A 22,671-nucleotide genomic window follows, 5' to 3' on the forward strand; every position below is an offset into this window, starting at 1 on the left:
CAACAATTGACGGCAGTTAGGACCTGAAGCTACTCGCCTTGAATTGACTGTTCGATTTAGTCTCGCTCGCTCTCTCACCCACTCTCCCTCTCTCTCTCTCTCTCTCTGTCTCATGCAGGCTTGAACTGTGCCTGAGCGCCGTCGTCTTATCAGCAACTTCATCGATTCAACAGCAATTTGGCAATAATATTTTGCTAGCTGCAATTGTTTGCTTGCGCTTGAAACATTCGCAATTCGAAATCCACAGTTCGCAATTTGCATTCGCGTTTTGCTCTGCCTGACAGTGAATAATTTGCCATTTGAGCTGAACTGAGTTGAATTTCGTTTAGCGTTCGCGTTTGTGTTCGCTCTGCTGCGTTGATTTTGGCCATTTAATTCGCTTTAATGACTTTGAAAAGCGCAAATCAAAACGCTTCAAGCCCTTGCCCCATACAATACAATCGAGCAACAGCAGCTGCGTTCGCAAACAAATTGCAAGTGATTCAACTTACTTAAAGGCAGTTAAGAGGCGTTTAAGCTGTTAGGGAAATTATATTTTAACTGATTTTTCAGATTTATTATGATACAGAGCAGCTAGAGTTGATGTAGATGTGAAGTAAATATATGCATTTATAAATATATACATATATTGACATATTCATAGTTATATAAATAGTGTTAGCTAAAATCATTTTAGAGAAAAAAATTTAGTTTATTTAAATATATTAATAGAAATAAATTAAATATATAATTGAACATATAATATAAATATAAAATATAATTAAATAAATATTTATTAACTGACCTTCGCAAAACAAAATATAAATTATATCATTTTTATATTTAATTTAAAAATATTTTTTCGGCTACCTAAAGTATCTATCAAATTTATTTACTTTCTGATAAAGCCATTGCTAATATTTATACATCATATCTGTACTACTATCGCTATAATAAACTACAATTACTATAAAATTACTACTATAAACCAATAGGGCAGTCAACATTTTTTGTTTCTTATCTTCGATGGCATTTTCAATCTGAACTATTATTTATATACCATAAACGTAATGCCCAATGGATATTTAAGAAATCAAAACAATGAAACGCACTTGACATATCTGAAGTGGGCACTTCAGGCCACCTACTGTAACTGATGACGCCGTAGTCTGACTCAACTGTCAATATTTATGCCACACACTCAAACACACACACCCACACACATGAGTCTACGTCAGTCGGACGCTTTCTTATCAGAAATGTGTAAAGAAATTTCCATCGATCGACTTTCGTGTGTATCCATACGAGCGGGTGGCACCTCCGTTAGCCAACTGGGATGCGGGAGTGTGTGTGTGTATGTGTATGTGTATGTGTGTGTGTGCGTGCCAGTTGGGATACGCAGGCATCCAGCTACACACACTTTATGTTTGCCTGTAACTTTTGGCATTCTTATCAATTCCCAAGAGAGGCGTGTGAAAATCGATGTCAGTGGAAAAAAAAAGAAAAACAAAAACAGCAACAAAACGAAGCCAGATGCAAATGCTGGAGCAGCTGGAGCAGTTAGCAGCATGCGCAACAGTTGCGCTTAGAAAACTTATCTCAAAAATGATAGTTTATGCCAGCACAGAGAGCAGGGAGAGAGAGGGAGAGAGTGAGCAGGAGAAAACAGCATCAGCTGTAGCTGTAGCTGTATCTATTCGGTATTCCCGGCGCAGCTGCCTGCTCGGCTCTGGGCCTCTGTTTGTCTCGGAACGCGAGCCGCAAGTTTGTCGCTCTGTTGTGTGCGTGAATTGTGGGCGTGTTTGTTTTCCCGTGGGCAAGTGGGGGATGCTGCACACACACGCACACGCACACACGCGCAGTCGAAAACCGTGAGCTGAGCTCTTAGTACGCGTGACGCTGTGCGTTGCTTTGGTTGCCTGTTCAACTAAAATGCGTGTGGTTGTGATAATGTGCGCCGCGCGTTAGTTGTGTGCGTGCCACTGCGAGTGTGTGTGCGTGTGCTGTGACTAACATCCCCAAAATTCAACACGCTCACCCGCACACACACACACACAGAGAGAGAGAGAGAGCGAGAGATGGCGAGGCTGCTGCGATTGCTGCACGCCCAATACATTTGAGAAGTAAAATCTACGCCATGTCGCGCACTTGAGCCAAAATCTCTCTCAATTTATATATAAAATATAAAATATAAATGGAAAAAAACATCACTGCATAGCATATTAAATCCTATAAAAGTCGCTTTGAGCCAGCAACAACAACAGGCGCTGGAAAATGGGATTATCCTGTCGGCAGCAGCAGGAGCAGCGGGAGCTGCTCGAGCAGCCCAAGCTCAAGTGAGCCCAACTCCAAAAAATCCACCACTCTCAACGGGCAGGAGGCGGAGCCGGTGCCGGAGCCGGAGCCGCCGGCTGACCGATGCGTCGGGCGTGGCGCTGACGGCGTCGCCGCGTTGCACGCACACATTCAAAAATGTTGAATTTTGGCGCCTTCGCCAACCAGGCGAACAGCAGCCGACAGCAGCAACTGAGCGCGAGAGTCGACTGCGTTTCAGCTGTTGCCATGGCAGCCAGCAGCAGCAGCAGCAGCAGCTCTGTTTCACGCTCTCACTCGCACACTCACTCACTCTCTCTTGCACTCTCTCTACCCTTAATTTTTGGCATATTGCTCTCACTGCGCGCGTGTGTGTGTGTGTGTCCATTAACTGGTTTGTGTCCTTGCCACGTTTTTGGCTCAAGGACTCAGTTGCCGCTGCTCGTGCCAAATTTTTTTCGTAACTGGCGCATATCCTGACCTGGTTTCACTCGCCCTCTTCCTCTCTGTCGCACTCGCCGTCCCTTTCTATATTACGTGCTGCCAATTGAATATTGCTGGAATGTTGCCGTCGGAAGTGGCACTTGCCACGCGCTGCTGTTCGCCTGTGACACAGGATGCTTTTTGCGTTTGATTTCAGGGACAAATATAATGATTGATGGAAACGGTTGCTATGGCAAAAATGTGCGAGCTAACGGAAAAACGGGAGCGTAAGGAATGCAACAGCTGTGCCACGTCAGGCAGCAGTAGAAGAGAGAAAGAGAGAGAGAGAGTGCCATGGAGCTTGAGGCACTTGCGTCACTTCTGCCAAACAGCTGACGTAACTAAGCACACGGATTCACTTTCGATATAGAAAAAGGAAGGGTAAGCGATGTCTTGACTAGCAGCGTAAGACTTATAGAGTCCATCTCTATACAAGATGGATGGAACAGATTTATATTTTGATTAATTGATATGATTGTATAGCATATATAATTGTTAATAAAATGCTTGTTTTACTTAATGCAACTTGCATTTGTATATATGCATAGTTCTTCATCGATTCATCAAATTAAAATTTGATTAACTTTCTCAATAAATTACTTTTAATCAGCATATATGCATATACACAGATTTATTTATGGGAGACTTCGCCAAAGTTTTTCTCAAAAATAAAAAAGATAATAAACTTGTACGCAATGCATGACAAAGATAAAGCAATAAACCAATACAGCAAAGATAGAATTGGCTATAAATTTACCTTGAATTGTCAATATTTATTGATATCCTTATATACAACCGATTTATAGATATGCATATTAAACCACAAATACATTGTCTTTACCCAAAATACTCTTTTATCTCTCTGCCACGCACAATTCTGTAATCTGTTCAAGAGCAATCAATCAATTTTCATCTAGTCATAGACAACTCCGTAAGGGCAGCCGCTGGCGTCAGCTCGTTTGCGTGTTTTAGACAAAAATTCGATTGAACTGCCAGGTGAACAGAAAGCGCAAGAGGACGTAAGCAAATGCAAAATTTCATTGCGTGCTTTTAGGGGCGCAAATGTTAGCAACTAACAGCGGGCTGTTAACTAACAGTTGCTTGAAATGTTACTGCCTATGACGGGAAGTGTTGGTAGATATGTGAGAGATGTAACTTTTTAGAATCGTGCAGGTCTATGTATATGAGGAACAGAGAGCGGGAAAGAGCGAGTGGGAAATAGAGAGGGACGCAATTATATTACTGCTATGGAAGATCTAAGACTTGTCATCCTTTTCTATTGGATTTAAATATTTGGATATACATTATATATATTTCCACAAGAATATAGAACTTTCAGACTAAAAAACTTTTTTTTTTGTTTGTTTTATTTGTTTATTATTTACTTAGTGGCAGTATCAGAGTCTAATTTACTTTATTTATTATTTATTTATTTATTTTTTTTTTTTTTCTTTTTTTAAATTTTGGTTTATTAAGTGTAGAAACTGTACAATCACATATAGTACTTTAACAACACATATATGTATATACATAAAATTAGAGCCAAACCTCACTCAATTTGTGAGGACTGAGAAAAAAAGAAAAATAATAATAATATTTATTAAATACCCATTGTTTTGGCAAAGCCCTGCCGTTTAAGTCGTCTTAGTTATTATTTATTAAATATTTTTTTCTATATTTTCTGCAGATTCAATTCATTCAAGTTAATTCAGATTCAAATTATAAAATCCAACAAACACGTTTTCCATGAACATAATCATTTCTGAACAGCCCTGGCAAATGCATACTCTCACTTCAATTGCAATTTATGTTCAGTCGATAGAAAAAATTGGAAACTCCATTAAGATTAGGACAAGCCCACCTTTTTCACCTGTGCAAATGCCCTAAAGAGCTATGAAAAATGTATTTAAATATAAATGAAAATGTTTAGTCAGCCTCGCTCATTGATAGCATTCATTTTGAAAATATGAAATTAGACGTTAAATTTGGCAAAGGCAAAGGCAAAGGCAAAGGTCAAAGGTGAAGCCAGCCACTGGCCAAGCAGCCGGCCAAATGGTGCAGCGCCCGCCTGCCACAACATGTGGCCAACAAACGAGCTGTTGTTGTTGCAATTGTTGTTGTTGCTCTTGCTGTTGCATTGGCTGCTGTTGTTGTTGGGTGGGTGGGCGCATTGGTCCACTCCTCCGCTCCTAGACGATTGCTGCACGTTTTGCTCATTTTACTAACGTGATAATAAAGTGCAAATAATATGCCTCAGATGCAGTTGCAGTTGCAGTTGCAGCCAAAGACAACAATTGTTGCTGCAACTGATCAATGCGCTGCGATAGCTACACGAGTTGCGAGCTGCGGCTGCGCAATCGATGCAACAGCAACAGCAACTGCAACAGGAAATTATCGCTGATGGAAATGCACCTGACGCTCGATTTGCTGTTGTTGTTGTTGTTGTTGTTGTTGCACGACTCTTTGGCCAGCTAGCGTAACTTTAGTTGGGGCGTCGGCGTTCCACGTTCTAACGCACTCTTGGCCCAAAAATGCAATTGAACAATTGCAATCGCAATTGGCAACTGGCAATTGGCAACTGGAGCCGGGGCAAGTCGCGCTGCTCGCCGCTGGCATTTGAGCGCAACACAATTCGCAGCCTCGTTATGTGCCAATTACTTGGCAAAACAATTTTTACCTTTAGCCTCAAGTTCAAATTTGAAAATCAAAATCAGGCAGCCAACTCTCGGACTCTCGGGGTCTCGGGTCGCGGGTCGGGGGTCTCTCTAGTGTCGGCTCTCGGGTAATTGGTCTGCCTCTGCAGGTTTTCCCATGGGTAACCTGTTGCGACCGACTTCCACTTGAGCCCCATGGCCATAACAACGGTAATCACTCACTCAAACAGCAGATGCCATCTCTCTCCCTCTCTCTCTCTCACTCTCTATCTTGTTTGTGGCATCTGTGGCAAGGTGTTAGAGCTATGCCACAGCAGTCGCATAGGGACACGAACTTCAAATCAAAGCCAAGTTAAGTGCTAGTTGTGGTTGGCTTTTTTTTTTTTTTTTTTTTTTTTTTTGCGATTACCAGACGCCCCACCAAACCACCGAGCCAGCTAACCACCTAACCACCTTCAAGTGTTAGAAAAAAGGGCCCAAGACTTTGGGGGCGATTTGCATGTGGCAAAACTTTGGAATGCAGCCAAATTATAGAGCTAGAGCGATAGAGAGCGGGAGGGAGAGGGAGAGAGCCGACCTGAGTCTATATAAATACAATCCACTCAAAGCTCTTGGCTGCCGTACAGCCTTGGCAGCCTTTGCTACCATAGGTCAAACGAGCTGCTCCTCGTCGCTGCCCCCATCAAACGAGCAGACAATTTAATTGAGCCCCAACAACATGTGGAATGTGTGTTTATGCTGTGGACCGAGTGGCCAAGGGGATTGCAATACAAATATTATTGGGATCTTAAAGGAGCTGGATCTATTGTTGAATGGAATACAAATAGTTATTATTTCGATTTTAAAAGAGTTCGAGAGATCTATGGTTGAGGCTATAAAGTGAAGTAAAATGAAAAAAAAAATAAAAATAAATAAAATAAAAAAATTGTTATATTACAATTGGATTTAAAAAAGTTGGATCTGCAATATAAATAATTTTTGGATTTTAAAGCAGTTAGCAAGATCTATGGTTAGGACTATGAATTGATACATAACTTAAAATATTTATTATAGTGCAGTCGAGTCCCGATAATTCGAAATGGCAAGGGAATCATTAATGTTTCGATTTACACAGAAATTCAAATTATCGAAAATTATCAAGAAGGAATTTCTTTCAAGGGGATATAATTTTTTTCGATTTATCACGATTTTTGAGAGAAGTGCAATCGATGAAATGGTCAGTTAATAAAAATATATAAAAATAAATATATAAACTCTCTAGCTTATTCTCGACATCATTTCATTCCATTGAGCTATGCTGGAATCTTGTGCAGCATCTTCAGCCTTCGCGTTGCAACGGTCTAGCTTGCTTGTAATACGATTCCATTCATGGAAAGAGTTCGTTTTACGATTTCATAGAATCAAAGATCAGCGTTGGCCCCCACCTAAGCCGCCCCCCTGCGAATAGCATAGAAATGCATTTGGAGTGGAGTCGGAGTCGACTCTTGACTTTTTAGATGGCTGCCGCCCACAAATTAGCTGGCCAATAAAATTGGCAATTAGCTAAACATTTGTACGCACTGCAAATGTTTTGATGTTGTTGTTGCTGCTGTTGTTGTTTGTGCTGCTGCTGCTGCTGCTGTTGCTGTTGCTGTTGCTGTTGATGGCCAAAACGTGAGCGAGGCGTGAGCCATAAATACGATTGCAAATGGCAGCAATTAACGCCGAGCTGCGAATTCGAGCCAGCCGCTGATCTGAAGACTGAAATACTTTTTAGCCTAGCTTCCTTTGGCCATCGGCAGCACGCCCCCAGCCCCTGCCCCCGGCTAACACATGTGCAGCTCAGCGAACGTTTTCATAAACATAAAAAGCCAATTTCAATAACATTTTCTTTTCTTTTCTTTTTTTTTTTTTTTTTCTTGCTTGCAACATGAGGCGCAACAGCAACAGCAACAGCAACGGCAGCAATATGTTGCTGGCAACAGTTGCAACAAATTTGTTGATGCCTCGCGATTGTTGTTGTTGTTACTGTTGTTGTTATTGTGCTTTTAGCTAGAATATCGTTTATTGAAACATTAATTGCCCTTGTGAAAATCACTTTCGAATAGTTCAACAACATTTCAAGCAGCAGCAGCTGCTGCTGTTGTTGTTGTTGTTGTTATTGCTGTTGTTGTTATTGCTGCTATTCACATTTGCATTTTCTCCCTCTCGTGTTGCTGAGACACTTGTTTAAGTTTTTTTTTTTTTTTTTTTTCTGCTGTTGCTTTTGTTGGGGTCGTCGCCTATTTGCTTAGTTTTTGCTTCCTTTTGCGATAATTGAAATCTGATGTTGTTTTTCGTATGCCTAAGGTGAGGGTGTGCTGAGGGTGTCCCAATGTATATGTGTGTATGTATTTAGTTTATGAGCTTAAGCTAAGTGAGTTACAGAATATTAAAGTTTTCTACAAACCAAATATAAAGAAAATGAAAAAGAAAATATTACATTCAATATCTGTGTTTAATTAATTAATGTCTGAGAAGTCTGTCTATGGAACAGTAGTTCAACACTTTATTACTAGATCATTTACTTAAATCAAGATTTCTCAAAAATAACTAAGCTCTATATACGATTTCCACACAGCTCTATTAAATAACATATTATAATTATTATAAAACCTAATTTTTACATTAACATGAAAACTAAAATCAATTAGTGTTATGTGAGATCATCAAGATCTGCCAGAACTCAAACTTCATTGTTTTCGCGCTTGTTGCTCAACAACTTGAATGGATTATTTCAATTGCTCTTGAGTCGGGGATGGGCTTAATTCATTAATGACATTCTGAATAATTGACAAATGTTCATGCACTCATTGGGCTGTTACAGTTCACAGCTTAATCACATGTTCTACAGCAGTTGTAACACCTACAGCGAAATCCGACTTCAGCCACACACAAAACGATTGACAGCCAAAGCTGTCAACGCATTTGAAAATCAGTTGACTGAGTGCCAGGCCACGCCCCATTCATATATTCTGTTGTAACTGTTGTTGTTGTTGTTGTTGTTGTCGTTGTCGTTGCCGGTGGCAATGGCGACCGACACTTGGCCCCCAGCCACAAGTCGCATAATGAAAATGTCAACTACGCTGCCAGCCAGGAGGAAAGTCCACTCGGAGAGTCAGGCGAGTCGCCGCCAGGCAGCCAGGCAGGCAAATAAATAAGGCTAAACTGATATTGAGGGTACGAGCAACGAATATTAGATACACTAGTTGTGAGATTTATATTATCCTACTAAGAAGAAATAGATGCTAATATTACTCTATAATGAATTCCTGATCATACAAACGAATACAAATGTTAATTCGAATGCTAAGGCAAATAATAATAGTTCAAAATGTATTACTACTTAGAAAACAAAAAAATAGTAATGCCACTCATATTAATATTAATAATATGAAATAGAATATAATTTTTTTTTTTTTTTTTTTTTTACTTGGGTTTTTTTTATACTTTCACTTTTGAATATACTAGTTTTAGTGCCTGGAATATAATTAAGTAAACTATTAATATTTATTTATCATGTTTACATACATACATGTAAAATATTAAAGTAAATTTTTGAAAAATTAATTGACTAATAAAATTACATATATAAAAATAATATATGCATTAATACAAATTAATACATATTTTACATATTCTCTAATTTTTATAGACTTTTACAAACTGACTGAGAAAGGTAACGTACTTCACACTTATAGCGCATAGATAAAACACTGAGAAGTGCAGTTGCGCTGCAGCGGCAGCAAATGTAACGCAAATATCACGCGTGATTCATCGGCGACAACAACAGCAGCAACAACAATAGCTGCAAGAAAACAGAAACACCCACACACACACACGTATGCAAATGCTGAGCTGCTGCTGCATTTGTTGTTGTTGCTGTCTCTGTTGCCGTTAGACGAAGCTCATTTCAGCGCGTTTTTATGCTTGTTAGAGCAACGCCCGCGTCGGCTACAAATTGGGTGGGGATTGTAGAAGAAAGAGAGAGAGAGAGTGTGTGTGAGTGAGCAAGAGCGGAAGAGTGAGTGAAGGAGCGAGCGAGGAAGAAGTAGAGACAACTGTTAAGTCTGCGCCTTTCTTATTTATTAAGCGCACAAAGTCGTAATTATGCAAAAGCGACAAAAGTTTACGGGCCAAACAATTGTTGCTGCTGATGGGTTGTTGGCATTTGTTGTTGTTGTTGTTGCGATACTGTGCGACACTTTTAATGCCCGTGTTGCTTACACAATTTGGTAAAATTTTAATTGCCAAAATGGAAAACAAATCGAATGTACTTGAACCGTGGGCAAACGATGTAATCGATAACAAAAGAAACGAATTCAAAATGCTTGCAAATAAAATGGAAACAAAATGGTTGCAACAAACACAAATTTTGGCATTCAATTCCGTTGACAATAAGTTGCAATAAGTCGCTGATTTTGTCTTTTGGTGTCTGTCGATAAGCCAGATTCAGAATCTTTGTCAGCTATTGGCCAACACGAAGCTCGGCTTGCATTTAAGAGTGGGGTATAACAGCTATATAAAGTTGTTTAACACAAGCAGCTATAAGTTGTTAATAGACAAACATATACATATGAACATATGTAATATATATGTATATTATAGAATTGTTTCGTTTATTTAAAAAAAATTATTTGATCATTTTTTATAAGTCAGAACATTATAAACTTACATTTACATTACTTTAATAGTTGTTGAAACTTAAAGCTCTGAGCCACTGTAAACTGCCATAAGCTGTTAATAGCATATTCATATTCACCAGTAATGTTAGAACTAATGTAAGGAACAGAGACAAAATATGTATATGTATAACGGACATTCGCTTGCAGTTGGAATTCGTAGGCGAACGCAAGGCGCGCACAGAAGCAAAAATAATATGAGAGAGTAAGAAGTGCGAGCTGGCATAAGTAATGTTAAGTGACAGAAGAGAGTGAGAGAGAGAGTCCACAATGTTGCTGCTCCAGGCAGAGCCTATGTTGAGTTTACACTAAGTCTGTTGAAATAGAGCATAACAAATTCGTGTTTAGTTTTTGTTGCTCGTCGGCTTTTTAGGGTGCCGCCACGCTCAGCGCAGCTCAACGTGACCCGATTTCTGGGTGCAAGGCAGCAAAGGGCTAGAGCTAGACAGTGGCAGCGGCAGCCGCAGCAGCCACAGCAGCAGCAGCCGCAGCAGCAATAGAAACAGTTACAGCAGCAACAATTTGGCAATCATTTGCATATCGTTGCAATGATCATTGGCAGCTCGGAAGGGAACGTGTTGGCATTTTGCATATGCTGCCAGCGATAAAGAAGTGCGAATCGAAATTTCAACTTAATTACAATTGGATTGCATGTGGAATTGATTGTTATTGTTATTATTGCTGTTGCTGCTTGTTTTCTCTTTTGATGACGTCTTCACTAACTATGGTTGTTGTTCACGTTCTTGTTGCTCTGCTGTTGTTGTCTTTATCTTGTTTACTTCAACAAATTCGACGCATAATGTCGAGTTCAACGTTTTTCTTCCCAACATCTATTTTTCGTCTACAAAATCCTTGAAATGAGTCAATAGTCTCTATCATCTGCCATCCCCCACTCGCCCCACTCACCCCAACGCAAGCTCATCTCATTTACAAATTGTTCAAATTCTTCCGCGAAACATAACAAATGAAATAGCAAAAAGTTTCGTTTTCTTTGCTTTCAGTTTCTCTGGAGAGTCTTCGGTCAGACGCGTCTTATTATTCCGTTAGGCTATAGGCCTATTGCCCAAGTCAACGCACTTTGCGGGGGCCTCATGAATTTTACTACAATTGCCGCTTTACGCACTTTTTTCGTATATTTACGTGCTTTTAATCAAAATTCAATTCGATTCATTAAAGTTTTGCTCACTTTTCATGGCAATTTATTCATGCGAGGAATTATTTAAATGGTTTAAATTGAATTTACATTTCTTTAGCTAAAATAAAAGTCTAGGAATTCTCAAAATTCTTTAACATTTTTAGCTTCTTTTCCTAACAATCATCTATTTTTAAAAGGGAGGTTTCGAAATATCAGAAACCCCATTAAAAATTCCGAACTGCTTGTATTTAGCTAACGGTAAACTGCTTTCATCTGCGGCGAATTGCAATGCTCAAACTACTTTAATAAACTGCTTGCCTAAATTTATAGCAAGCAAACGTTTTTTTAATGTGTAATTTATAAGAATAAATAATTTATCAAAAAGTTTCCAAAATTGATATTTTATTGTTTTTAGTTTTTGTCATATTTTTTTTTATTTAACTATTTAACGGCTCCTATTATGACTAGAGTTGCCAATCAATAGTTAGCGCGTTGCCAACTACACTGTTATAGTCACTCACACTAGTTCCAGTTTGGCATGTTCAGTTCCAAATTAACATTATCATAACAGCGAAATAACATGCGATACTTATACTTATATTGCTTTGTGAAACAATCAATAAATATAGCCACTGACTGTTTTCCTTTTAGCCACTTATAATTTCAAAATGCATTTCATATATATTCCGCGCATGTACGATAGATATTAGCCGTTGTTAACATGGCGACACGTAAATTCGATATCAGCTGAGCGAAACTCACCACACGCCCTTACATATTTGACAGAGTGTGGGGACTCTCCTCTCTACGTGCTGCAAAGACTTAATTGCCATAAAATACTTTTAGTTCGAACGCGCTGGTTGACGGTTTTGGGGCCAATCAAGTTTGCTTTGTCGGTGTTAATAATACTGTCATTTAAATACCGCTATCGCTTATATTAGCCACAATGGGCAACGTGGACGATGACGGCGCTACCTTCCAACAGAGCTATGTCAAGTGCAGCAACGGCACTGCAAAGGCTTCCACTCCAATCAGCAATGGACACATTCCCAACCAACATTTGGCTGAATCGTGGAGAGATGAGCAACAGCAGCCACAGCAACAGAAGGAGCTGCATGATGATCAGGAGGAGGAGATGCAGCAGCTGCTGCTGAGCAAACAACTGAAATTCTCTGCACCGGCATACACCGAAATCCGGACACGATCTGGAGGCCTTCATTTCAAGGTGAGCGGACCGAAAAAACGAAAATAAAAAAGAAACAAGCGGGCAAGACAAGGCAAATTTGGAATATTTTTTTTTTCACGCTTTTGCTACAGTTTCTGCTTCTTGTTCTCCTCGTGCCGGTGCTTCATTGATTTTGCTTGCAAGTATGTGTGTGTGCGAGAGAGCAAGTCCATGAATAAGCAGGCGTGTGTACGAAGAGAGCAACGCGCCAAAAAAGAAAAAACAAAAAGAGTAATCCACGCGTACGTGTGTGTGTATATGTGTATGCTCATGTGTGCCTTTGTGTGTGTGTGTGCATTGCCTTAGTCAGCTGCTATGGGGAAAAGATGGAAAATGAGTGCAGCTGGCGCCACTTGCACTGGCGCAATTTGTGGGTCAATTTCCAGCTGTTGGCCGCATTTATGGCCCACGCGAATGCAGTGCCAAATGCAGTGTTTTCGCGCTCTCTCCCTCGCTCTCTCGCTCTTTCCACTGTTCAGTTTTCTTGGCCACATTTGTTTTGGGTATTAGCTTCCGTTGCATATGTACGTTTGTTGCCCCGGCAACAGAAGTACATGAGTCCTGACCCTGTGGCCACCTCTGATCCGCTCAGAGCTCTCGTGATTCCACCTTCTTATCAGCCATACATTCATTCAGTACACAAGAATTTGTACGCAAAGCTTTTGAGTAAAATGCGCTCCAATGCCGCCATTGGGGCGTTGTGGCGTGACTCACCGTTAGTCGGATGGTTTTTCGGATTGGAATCAATGCTTTTTTTTCGTTTTGTTTATTATTTTTTATTTTGCTTTGCTTTTGTTTTTGTCGATAAGGTTCTTAGTTCATTATGAGCTCATAGAGAGCAGAGAGGCAGAGAAAGTGTATTTTGCCAGGTATTGAAACGTTTCTATGATTATTTAAATTAAGTGCATTTAATTAAGAATTTGTTTAAAACTACAGATATATTTATTGCTAGTTATTAATTATATTTTTTAATTTATAGAAAACGCTTTTTGAAGCGGACTTGTGTGTTTTTATAGATTTTAGTACGTGAAGAGAATAATATTAAAATTGTTATAAAAATATAAATATCAGTTTATAATATCAGTTTATAATATATATATTCATATTCCTTGTACATTTTAATTTTAATCATAATACTCTTAATTTAACAGAAATTTATACAAATCTCTTTGAGAAGAACTCAAACAATCAGTAAATAAATAATTACAAACATTTATTTACTTTGACTCGCTCACATTACACTCGAATGTCATATCTAAATGCCGTATTTGGTTGCATAGTGTAGATATTTATTATCAGATAGCTGAAATAGTTTTTCAGCTTTGTGGTTTGTTGTACTCGAGCTTTACAAGCAGCTAATAATAGTGGATAGTTATTTATGTCGTCTGAACTACACATGAACTCTGCATACACTTGTAGTACCCTTATATAGTATACGACTAATTCACGAACCGTTTAAAAATTTGCCGTTGCGTGTCCAATTTCGCGCATTAACTCGCATAAGAGGAAAAATTTGCAAACAAATCAAATAATAATAATAAACACGACATATTGTCGCCGTCTGCAATTTATTGTTATACAATTGAGCTATATCTGATGATATATATATTATATATACATATATAACATAATATATCCGTTCAGTAACTATAATAAAGCGGGCCGTGACTTGTTTGTAATCGGAGATCTTTCAGAGGCGACACGAGATGCTCTTCGAGAGTATCCGAATAGGTAGAGCAATATCAGGTCGTAGTTGTCATATATGTATGTATATACTATATTATCAAATAACTTCACGCAGTGCTCTGTTGCGTAATGCTCCACTTAGTTAAACCTATTTAATATACATACACACACATACACATAACTGTAAGGTTGGAGTATTTATATGGCTTCCATAGAGAGGTGTTCGGAATGACTTTGAGAGTGAGGGTACGAGGGGCCAAGCTAAAGGTAGTTGTTTTTCTCTTTTATTCTGGTAGTTAAATGTTAATTGGCTGATTGACGACACGAGAGCAATGCTGAGTGCTTCAGTGGGGAGTGAACGACTGGCGAATGCTCTAAAGAAAAGCTTTTCGTCGAGTGCAAAAAGTGAAAGTCAGCTAGATCTATATTATTTCTGATAACTGATATGTGTATATACGAAACTTAATAATGTCTAATTTTTATATATACTATATATTATTATCTATTAATATTGCGGAAATGGAAGCCGTTATCTAAATAAACACACGATAGACTCGAGCTGCGACACTCAAATCTTATATTTAATTTGATTTTATCATATCTCATTTCTTTCAAGGCAAGTGGGCTTGGCATACCCTTTGTACTCAATTACACTGAGTACAGGGTATGGTAACACGAAGGTGTTCCAAATGATACTATGAACAGATTTTTGAGCTATGCAGGTCATCGCTTGATTGCCATAAGGTCGCTCAACTATCTTATAGATTTGCTAACATATTTCATATTCAGCATGAGAAAGAGTGATTCGGAATAGGGAATGTTGGAATTTCTCTAAGATAACAATTGGAGAGAGAGAGAGAGAGAGAGAGAAGAGTCTAAGATCTACATTTCGCTCTCTGATGTAGTCAGTCAAATGTTAAGTCACTGAACATTCCTTTTTAATCAGCTCGCAGTCTGGATTAATTACTGTCAAACACCTGTTATTTACCTGAGCTGATAACGTCCTGTCCATTTGCATTTTGATAGGTGAAATCTCAAGAGTTGTAAAGATATGTTATCAATCATGCACAATAGTATAAAAAATAAAAAATAAAAATCGAATATCTATTCCCGCAGGGCGTCAGCGAAAGTAGCTATCATCCGGCAAAGCAGGCGGAGGCCAATGGTTATGTTAGCCAGACGGGCAGCTCCTGCGACAAGTTCAAGCCCAGTCGGGCGGATGGCGTGCTGTCGGCGGAGCAGGAGCACTACCAGAAGACATCCTTCGAGGATGTGCCGCTGCACACGGCCTGTCTGACCTACCTGGGCTTCTATCTGCTCATGATACTGGGCTACATCAACCAGCTGCTGTTCGTGCCCAAGGTGGCCACGGAGAAGGGTCGCGAGGGCTACGTGGCCCTCTACGATGCCTTCGAGAGCTTCTACTCGCGCTATGTGTATCGTCGAGTGCGCGACTGCTGGAATCGTCCCATCTGTAGTGTGCCGGGCGACGAGCTGGTGCTGAAGGATCGCGTTACGGACGATTACGGCTGGAGCTTTAGATTTACGGGCACCGAGACGCGCTGCCTCAACTTGGGCTCTTACAATTACCTGGGCTTTGCTGCCGCCACAGGACCCTGTGCGGATGACTCGGAGAATCGTGCGCGCCAGAAAGGTCTGGCCTACTGCAGTCCTCGCTCTGAGCTGGGCAATACGCAGCTGCACATCGACCTGGAGCGGCTGACAGCTCGCTACTGCGGCGTCGAGGATGCCATCGTGTTTGGCATGGGCTTCGCCACGAACGCCCTCAACTTGCCATCGCTCCTGGGTCCCAACTGCTTGGTGGTGAGCGACGAGAAGAATCATGCCTCCATCATCCTCGGCCTGCGTCTGTCGGGCGCTACGACTCGTGTGTTCAAGCACAACAGTATGCGGGACTTGGAGCGTGTACTGCGCAACGGCATCTGCTATGGCAATCCGAAGAAGGGAGGCAAACCGTGGGACAAGATCATGATCCTTGTCGAGGGCATCTTCAGCATGGAAGGTTCCATTGTGCGCCTGCCCGAGATAATTGCCCTGAAGAAGAAGTACAAGGCGTATCTGTATCTGGATGAGGCGCACAGCATTGGCTCCATGGGTCCAACTGGACGCGGTGTGGTCGAGTACTTCGGCGCCGATCCCAAAGATGTGGACATTCTGATGGGCACGTTCACCAAGAGCTTTGGCAGCGCCGGCGGCTACATAGCGGGCTCCAAGGTAAACACATACTCAGTGGCTGCCTCTTGACATTTTATTCAGCTTGTCTTCTCTTCGTCTCGCACAGAAACTGATTGACTTCTTGCGCACGAACAGTCACGCCCACTGCTATGCCAGCTCCATCTCGCCGCCTATTGTGCAACAGATCTACACCTCGATGAGCATTATAATGGGCGAGGATAGCACGGATACGGGCCGCCAAAAGGTGCAGCAGCTGGCCAGGAATACGCGCTACTTCCGCAGGCGCTTGGCCCAAATGGGCGTCATTACATATGGCCACGAGGACTCGCCGGTCGTGCCCATGCTGGTCTATCTCTTCTCGAAGATTGGGTAAGCCACTTTAAACTTTGATTCAAAACAATTTTTATAATATATATATATTTTTTTTTATTATATACTCAGCGCTGTCATTCGCACGCTGACCACGCGACACATTGCCGTTGTGGGCGCCGGCTTTCCGGCCACACCCATTATGGAGGGTCGAATTCGCTTCTGTTTGTCGGCCGCACACACCAAGGAACAGCTGGACTATGCGCTTGACGTCATCGACGACGTTAGCGAGAATCTGGGCCTGAAGTACTCACGCAAGCCTCGGGATCCCCATCCGATTGAGTACTAGGTTCGGCAGGCACGCTCGTATATGTATACGTAATATCCGCGCACACACACGCATAGCACATTAAGCAGAAAGTTGGCCTCAGTTGTGTGACCCAACACAAATCGAGCTTAGGGCGACCAATCGAGTTGTTGATTATGATATGGTAAAGCTATATATACATAATTATAATTGTCGTGTTGTTGCAGCTTTATTTTTGACTAATCCCCAAGGGACTCTGCCTGAACTATTATTGAAAAAGAATGAAATGAAATGAAATGAAACAGCGCAACAACATGCATAGCTTTATAATGATTTAATAATATTACAATATTATAAATAATGTGTATTTAGCATTTAAATCATCTGTGTAGTTGTTATTGTATTTTGTATACTTTCGGACGTCTTCAGCTGCTGCACATAAGTATGTATATATGTACTTATATACATACATATTCCTGCTATAAGAAAATCAGAAATGTATTATGGACATCAGGTTATAGCTGTAGACAATTGCGTCTAGTCAAAGCTAGGCAGATCTTTATTATACATTTACCATTATGCTCAGATTTAACGTTAATTCGCTTCTAAAGTTTCCAAAGCTAAGTCCAACAAAATGTAGAGAATAAAAAAAAAAAAAAAAAAGCAAAACTACAAAAACACTGATAAAAGGCGTGGCAGTTCCAAATAGATATAAGCATTATGCTTCGACGTAATTGTATGGTATGCATTAAACACTATTTTTTTAAATCAATAAATATACCTAATGAAATCCAATCGAGTTACGTTCTTTGGACTATAGTCGGGATATGTTATTGTATTCATTGTATAATCAGCTGTCTTTGTATAAATTATTATTTTATATATATTTGGCTATGGTTGTTTAAGTTTTACATCTATGTTTATTATCTAGTATTCATTGAATTTTTTGGAATATTTTCTTTAGTTATGATCACATTTATAAATTCCTGTAGTTTTTGGTAATTTTGTTGTCTAATGTGGAAACACTGAAACATTTAGATTAGTTCGATAGAATCAAGCAAAAACGTGACAAATGGAAACAGGGCCGAAAGCAGTTGACCCAATTCACTGTATGCCAACATTCGCAAACATTGCAACATATGTAAGTCAAGCAGTGCACCAAGCAGTTAAATGCATTTACTCGATCATGGCACATTGAAAAATGTAGATAAATGAAGGTTACACTTCTACATACCCTAAGTGAAATGAAATTATAGCCAAGTGAAGGTTATTCTTCCATACATCCTATATATTGAACTTGAATTTCTCTAGGTCTTTCAATAAATAATCTATCATTTTTTCTAGTTGGCTGCTCAAAAAGGTATCGACAAGATGAAAATGTTTTATTTGCACAAATTCCTTTTCGTACTTAGCCTACGTTTTGGGTGCCGTCTAATAGGCTTTGTTGAGATTGCTTTATGTGGCTATGGATTCTACTATTTGATTGCCCACTATGGTAATATATAAAATGTGATCCATTTTTTACCTTTATTCACAAATCATTTCATCAATTTCTTAGGCTTTTCAGAAATGCTGGAATCGATGATTACCATAACATTGGGTACCTCCTGCCTTTTGACCGTTCTGATGATGGTTTCCACTCTCCAGGAGCATGTGAGTGTTGTTAAAAGACTTTAAATGTCATTAGAGTTAATATTTAATCACCCATAAATAAATATAGGAATCGTCGGGTATTATTTTCACATATCTAATGTGGGGCATCTTCACAACAATATTTCTGTGTATTTTCTATTTGATCATGTTCCAAACGAAGAGGTTAACTGTACCTCTATTCTTCGGTCTGTTCGTCGGCACAATAAGTGAGTAAAGTTTTCGTAATATTTTACTATGTTGCTTATTTCAACAGTTACCAAGTGTTATTCCATGCTGGTGGTATTATCATTCCTTCACATGATAGTCAGCTCCGATAGCGATGATTCAGCATAGAAGCGAAAACAATGGAAATTGTGTGAAATACAAAATGTGCAGAAATCTATTTATTTATATGTAAAGCACCCAGTGTTCCGTGTAGTCAGTCTATTCAACCAAATATATTTTTATTAGTTTGATATATGCTATGTGTGTATTAATCATTATTATATGTTTTTAATATTACTAAAACAATTAAACAGGAGTCATTTGGATTAATACACATGATAGTCAAATTTAATTTATTTTATCAAATTTAAGTATACAATTTACTCAAAGTTGAACTACTTCCGTTAAGTGTTTAGGAAAGCAGTACACCAAGCAGTACAAAGCAGTTGGACTTTTCAAAGCCCAAAGCGCGCGCTTTTTAAAATGGATTTATGGTTGTCTTTTAATATATTCATATTTAAAATCTCATGTGTGAAGTATATTCATCATTTATATAAAATATGATTCGTCAGATGTTTTAAATATTTTATAAATTCCTGTATGCCAAATAACGTAAACTATAGAAATCTTAAATATAATAAAATATAAAATGTTTAACTGAAAGATTTTTGCTTTACTATTTATTACAAAAATTTATAATTACAAGGCTTATACATCGTCTTTGCTTCGTCTCAATTTGGTATTTATTTATTTTTAATTTTTCTGCTGAGCTGGGAATTTCTTCTACAACTTCGACTTTAGCCACATATAAGGGAACTCTGTCAAATGGCATTTTGGCAAAATTGTTGGCATTGTATTACAATCGAATGAGTCGTCGAAGCTTAACAATTTTCTAATTAACAGTAACTCAAGAGCGTCTGGCACTCGACCATAATGCCAAATAAATGCCAGTTGCAATTGTCATAGATTTTTCGATAGCCAAAAGTGGGCGACAAACGTGGCCAAGTCAGCTGTTGTTGCATAGAAATTACTTTCAATTTTATTGCACTTGCAATATTTATGGAATTGTTGCATGTGTCCGGCATCCACAAATCCAGATGCGGGCAGCACGTAAGCTGAAATTTCAATGCCACAACTCCCCTAGGCGGCGAGGGGGTTGAACAGGGAGGCGTTTCGGAAATAATTTCTTAAAAATGGTTATTTAAAAAATCGATCTGAAAGAATTTTCGGTGTGTGTGTGTGTGTGGTTCGGCTTTTGCCAGTTGCTAAATACATACATATATACCTATATATGCATAGTGCACAGCGTATGTATATATGGTGTAGGGGCGGCTGGGCGTGTCCCTTTAGCTGCATTGCATTGCTGGTGTGAGTAATTGACTACGTGCGTATAAACTTTGTGCTGGCATTTTACCGAGCGTCGAGTGCCCAGTGAGTGCAGCTGGCCTTGATTGTGTGTGTGTGTGTGTGTGTTTGCGTATGTGTGTGCTCTCATAAATATGCACTATGCTGGCCATTTGTCATGGCTTTTTTGCTCAGACCAAAGCAACCCGAGCCCAGCCCGAGCCTAGCCGCAACAAAACTGCTGCAACTCGTGATCTCAGGCTGAGGCGCAGTTTAATAGAGATTGATAAGGATAAGCAGGAGCCAGGAGAATTGCGTGGCCAACATCCACTTAATGTATCCAATATACAACTGCAATATTTCCTTTTAGTATAATTGCGAATATGTCGTAGCTTAGTTTATAGAAAATTTACTTTACAATCTATATATGGTTATATATTATAAGTATGTGCTTTACAGTCTATATAATGTATTATTGTATATCATCTGTGTTTGATTGATATTATTAATGATTATTAAATAACATTATTATTAACTAATTTCCAAGTCATGAAGCATATGACGGGATCTATGCGAGCATTACCTAAACGTTGTTGAGCCATTTTAATGCAGTTTATTTCATTTATTATAAATATAAGAGCTTGCAATTAGATTCGACTATCTTCTCTCAAGAGATTATACTCTTGTAGAGAAAGTTCTCAGTTTGAATCTGTTAAACTATAATTGTATATGATATGCCTGAGCGGACAGAGAAAGAGATAGAGATAAGGAGAGAGAAAGTGAGGGAGGGAAATCGAGAGATAAAGAGAGAAATAGAGTGATATAGATGAGATAGATGAAATATACAGAAAGAGAGAGTGATGGAGAGTGAGTTCGTGAGGATGGAAACGTCTAACTTCTGAGAGAAATATGAGATTAAAAGTTACCTCAGAAAATTTCTAATGAGAAAGGGAGCATTTGACTTTTAAGCAGGGTATACATAAATCTTTCAAATTAGGTATATGAATAAAAGAATGACTATCTGGAATCCCCAAACACTTGGATTTAATGAAAAAGGCTATTCGGAATTCTTTAATGAAAAAAAGAAAGAATGAAGAATACTTTATAGTCAATATATGATATATATAAAATTTCACTATGTTTGAGAGATTATCTAATCTAATCGATAATTCTGTTTAATATATGTTAATACATTTAACTTTAGAGAATTGAGTCGATTTCGCTTTGAACTTTGCCTGTCTCTAACTCGAGTCTTACGAGCTTCTTTTGATAGTCGATTGCTGTGGCAGCTTGTGGCATTAGAATGAATAGTTATTGCTGTTGTTGTTGTTGGTGCAACGTTGCGCGAAAAGCTCAGCAAATACAATTTTAATGTTTCCGCTTACCTGCTGGAAAATATGTATGCATGAGTTTTCTGCTAGTTTTTCTTGCAACTTTTGCTGCTTGCCTTCGCCGCACACACTCGACTCTCAAGTATTGGTTACAGAGCAAGCTGCCACGGATTTCGTTTATGGCAACTGGGAGAAAAAAAAATAAAAATAAAAAAAAACCTAGAAGAAGAAAGTATAAACCAGAGGAAGTTGCATTTTGTGTCCATAATCTGATAAAATGTTTCAAAGTTGGCTTTTTTTTTTCTACCTTAGCAATATTAAATAACAGCCAAAAGGAGGGTGGGGAGGGAGCGAGGGGAGGATTTGAGATTGAGTGAGATACAGAGTAAATCCGATTTGCGTGCATTTGATGCAACCGAGAGCGCGCCAGCTTGTGGATTACGTGCATACTTCTGGCAGCCAGTGTGTCCGATGATGATGTTGCAAGAGTCGGCGCAACAACAGATGCTAATTAAGGGCAGGATGGGCCCCAACTAATAGCTTTGCATATTTAATAGAGGCGAGGGAGAGAGAGAGAGAGAGAGAGAGAGAGAGAGAGAGAGAGAAAGATATTAGCTCCGACCACGCCCAGAAGACAATAATCATAAATGTTAACAAGACGCCCACAAAACTTAATGATGGCAAACAAAGGCGGCATAGCCAGACATAGACAGCATATTAAGGCACACATTGTCTGTGTGCGTGCGTATGCGTGTGTCTGTGTGCTTGCGTGTGTGTGTACGTGTGTCCTTGTGACAGGTGTTAAGGTGTCGCCTGTCGCATGCCTGGTTTTGCTTTTGTATCTGTGTTTCTGGCATTAATTAGAAAACTGTGGTTGCCTTTTCCGAATGAAATATTTGCCAGTAAATTTAATTTGCGGTCAGTATGCTTGAGAGAGAGAAAGAGAGAGAAAGGGTGATTGAGACGGCCAGGCAGAGAATGCATGGACATAACTGTAAAAGCTCCAGGGTTTTGCATTTAAGTTTTGCTAGGGAAAATCAAAAGCTCGCAATGCCTTGATTAAATTCGTCTCGCTTCAGAGACGCAAAGACTTTGATGGATTGACGAAAGTGTAACGCACATAACACTGAGGTGCAAGAGAATGCGTGTGTG

General features: G+C 39.4%; 2 protein-coding genes across 6 annotated transcripts; both read left to right on the plus strand.

Annotated features, from left to right (window-relative positions):
• The first annotated feature begins 12,046 nt into the window (after positions 1-12,046).
• LOC6577448 (serine palmitoyltransferase 2) lies at positions 12,047-17,782 on the plus strand. The gene is made up of 4 exons (XM_002003379.4): positions 12,047-12,489; positions 15,292-16,410; positions 16,478-16,740; positions 16,813-17,782. The coding sequence occupies exons 1-4, from the start codon at positions 12,211-12,213 to the stop codon at positions 17,027-17,029; spliced, it is 1,878 nt and encodes a 625-aa protein (XP_002003415.1). The 5' UTR covers positions 12,047-12,210; the 3' UTR covers positions 17,030-17,782.
• Positions 17,783-17,918: 136 nt separating this feature from the next.
• Positions 17,919-19,097, plus strand: LOC26527938. Of its 5 annotated transcripts, none has more exons than XM_015165673.3 (5): positions 17,919-18,128; positions 18,332-18,482; positions 18,546-18,640; positions 18,708-18,846; positions 18,894-19,097. In XM_015165673.3, exons 1-5 carry the CDS (start codon positions 18,060-18,062, stop codon positions 18,971-18,973), a joined length of 534 nt encoding a protein of 177 aa, XP_015021159.1. In that variant the 5' UTR covers positions 17,919-18,059; the 3' UTR covers positions 18,974-19,097. The 5 variants fall into 5 exon arrangements, with proteins under 5 accessions (XP_015021159.1, XP_015021162.1, XP_015021163.1 ...); XM_015165676.3 differs by having other exon boundaries at positions 18,917-19,097; XM_015165677.3 differs by having other exon boundaries at positions 18,708-18,825.
• Positions 19,098-22,671: the final 3,574 nt, after the last annotated feature.

The sequence above is a fragment of the Drosophila mojavensis genome, unplaced genomic scaffold (assembly GCF_018153725.1).
Source record: "Drosophila mojavensis isolate 15081-1352.22 unplaced genomic scaffold, ASM1815372v1 contig_36, whole genome shotgun sequence".
Lineage (NCBI taxonomy): Eukaryota > Metazoa > Arthropoda > Insecta > Diptera > Drosophilidae > Drosophila > Drosophila mojavensis.

Excerpts from the sequence above, each read along its gene's own strand:
- LOC6577448 (XM_002003379.4), top strand. The coding sequence starts at position 12,211 with ATGGGCAACGTGGACGATGACGGCGCTACCTTCCAACAGAGCTATGTC. Across the intron at positions 16,411-16,477 it reads GCTACATAGCGGGCTCCAAG|AAACTGATTGACTTCTTGCG; the intron begins GTAAACACATAC and ends CGTCTCGCACAG. Across the intron at positions 16,741-16,812 it reads TATCTCTTCTCGAAGATTGG|CGCTGTCATTCGCACGCTGA; the intron begins GTAAGCCACTTT and ends TTATATACTCAG.
- LOC26527938 (XM_015165673.3), top strand. The coding sequence starts at position 18,060 with ATGGAAACAGGGCCGAAAGCAGTTGACCCAATTCACTGTATGCCAACA. Across the intron at positions 18,129-18,331 it reads TCGCAAACATTGCAACATAT|TTGGCTGCTCAAAAAGGTAT; the intron begins GTAAGTCAAGCA and ends CATTTTTTCTAG. Across the intron at positions 18,483-18,545 it reads CTATTTGATTGCCCACTATG|GCTTTTCAGAAATGCTGGAA; the intron begins GTAATATATAAA and ends TCAATTTCTTAG.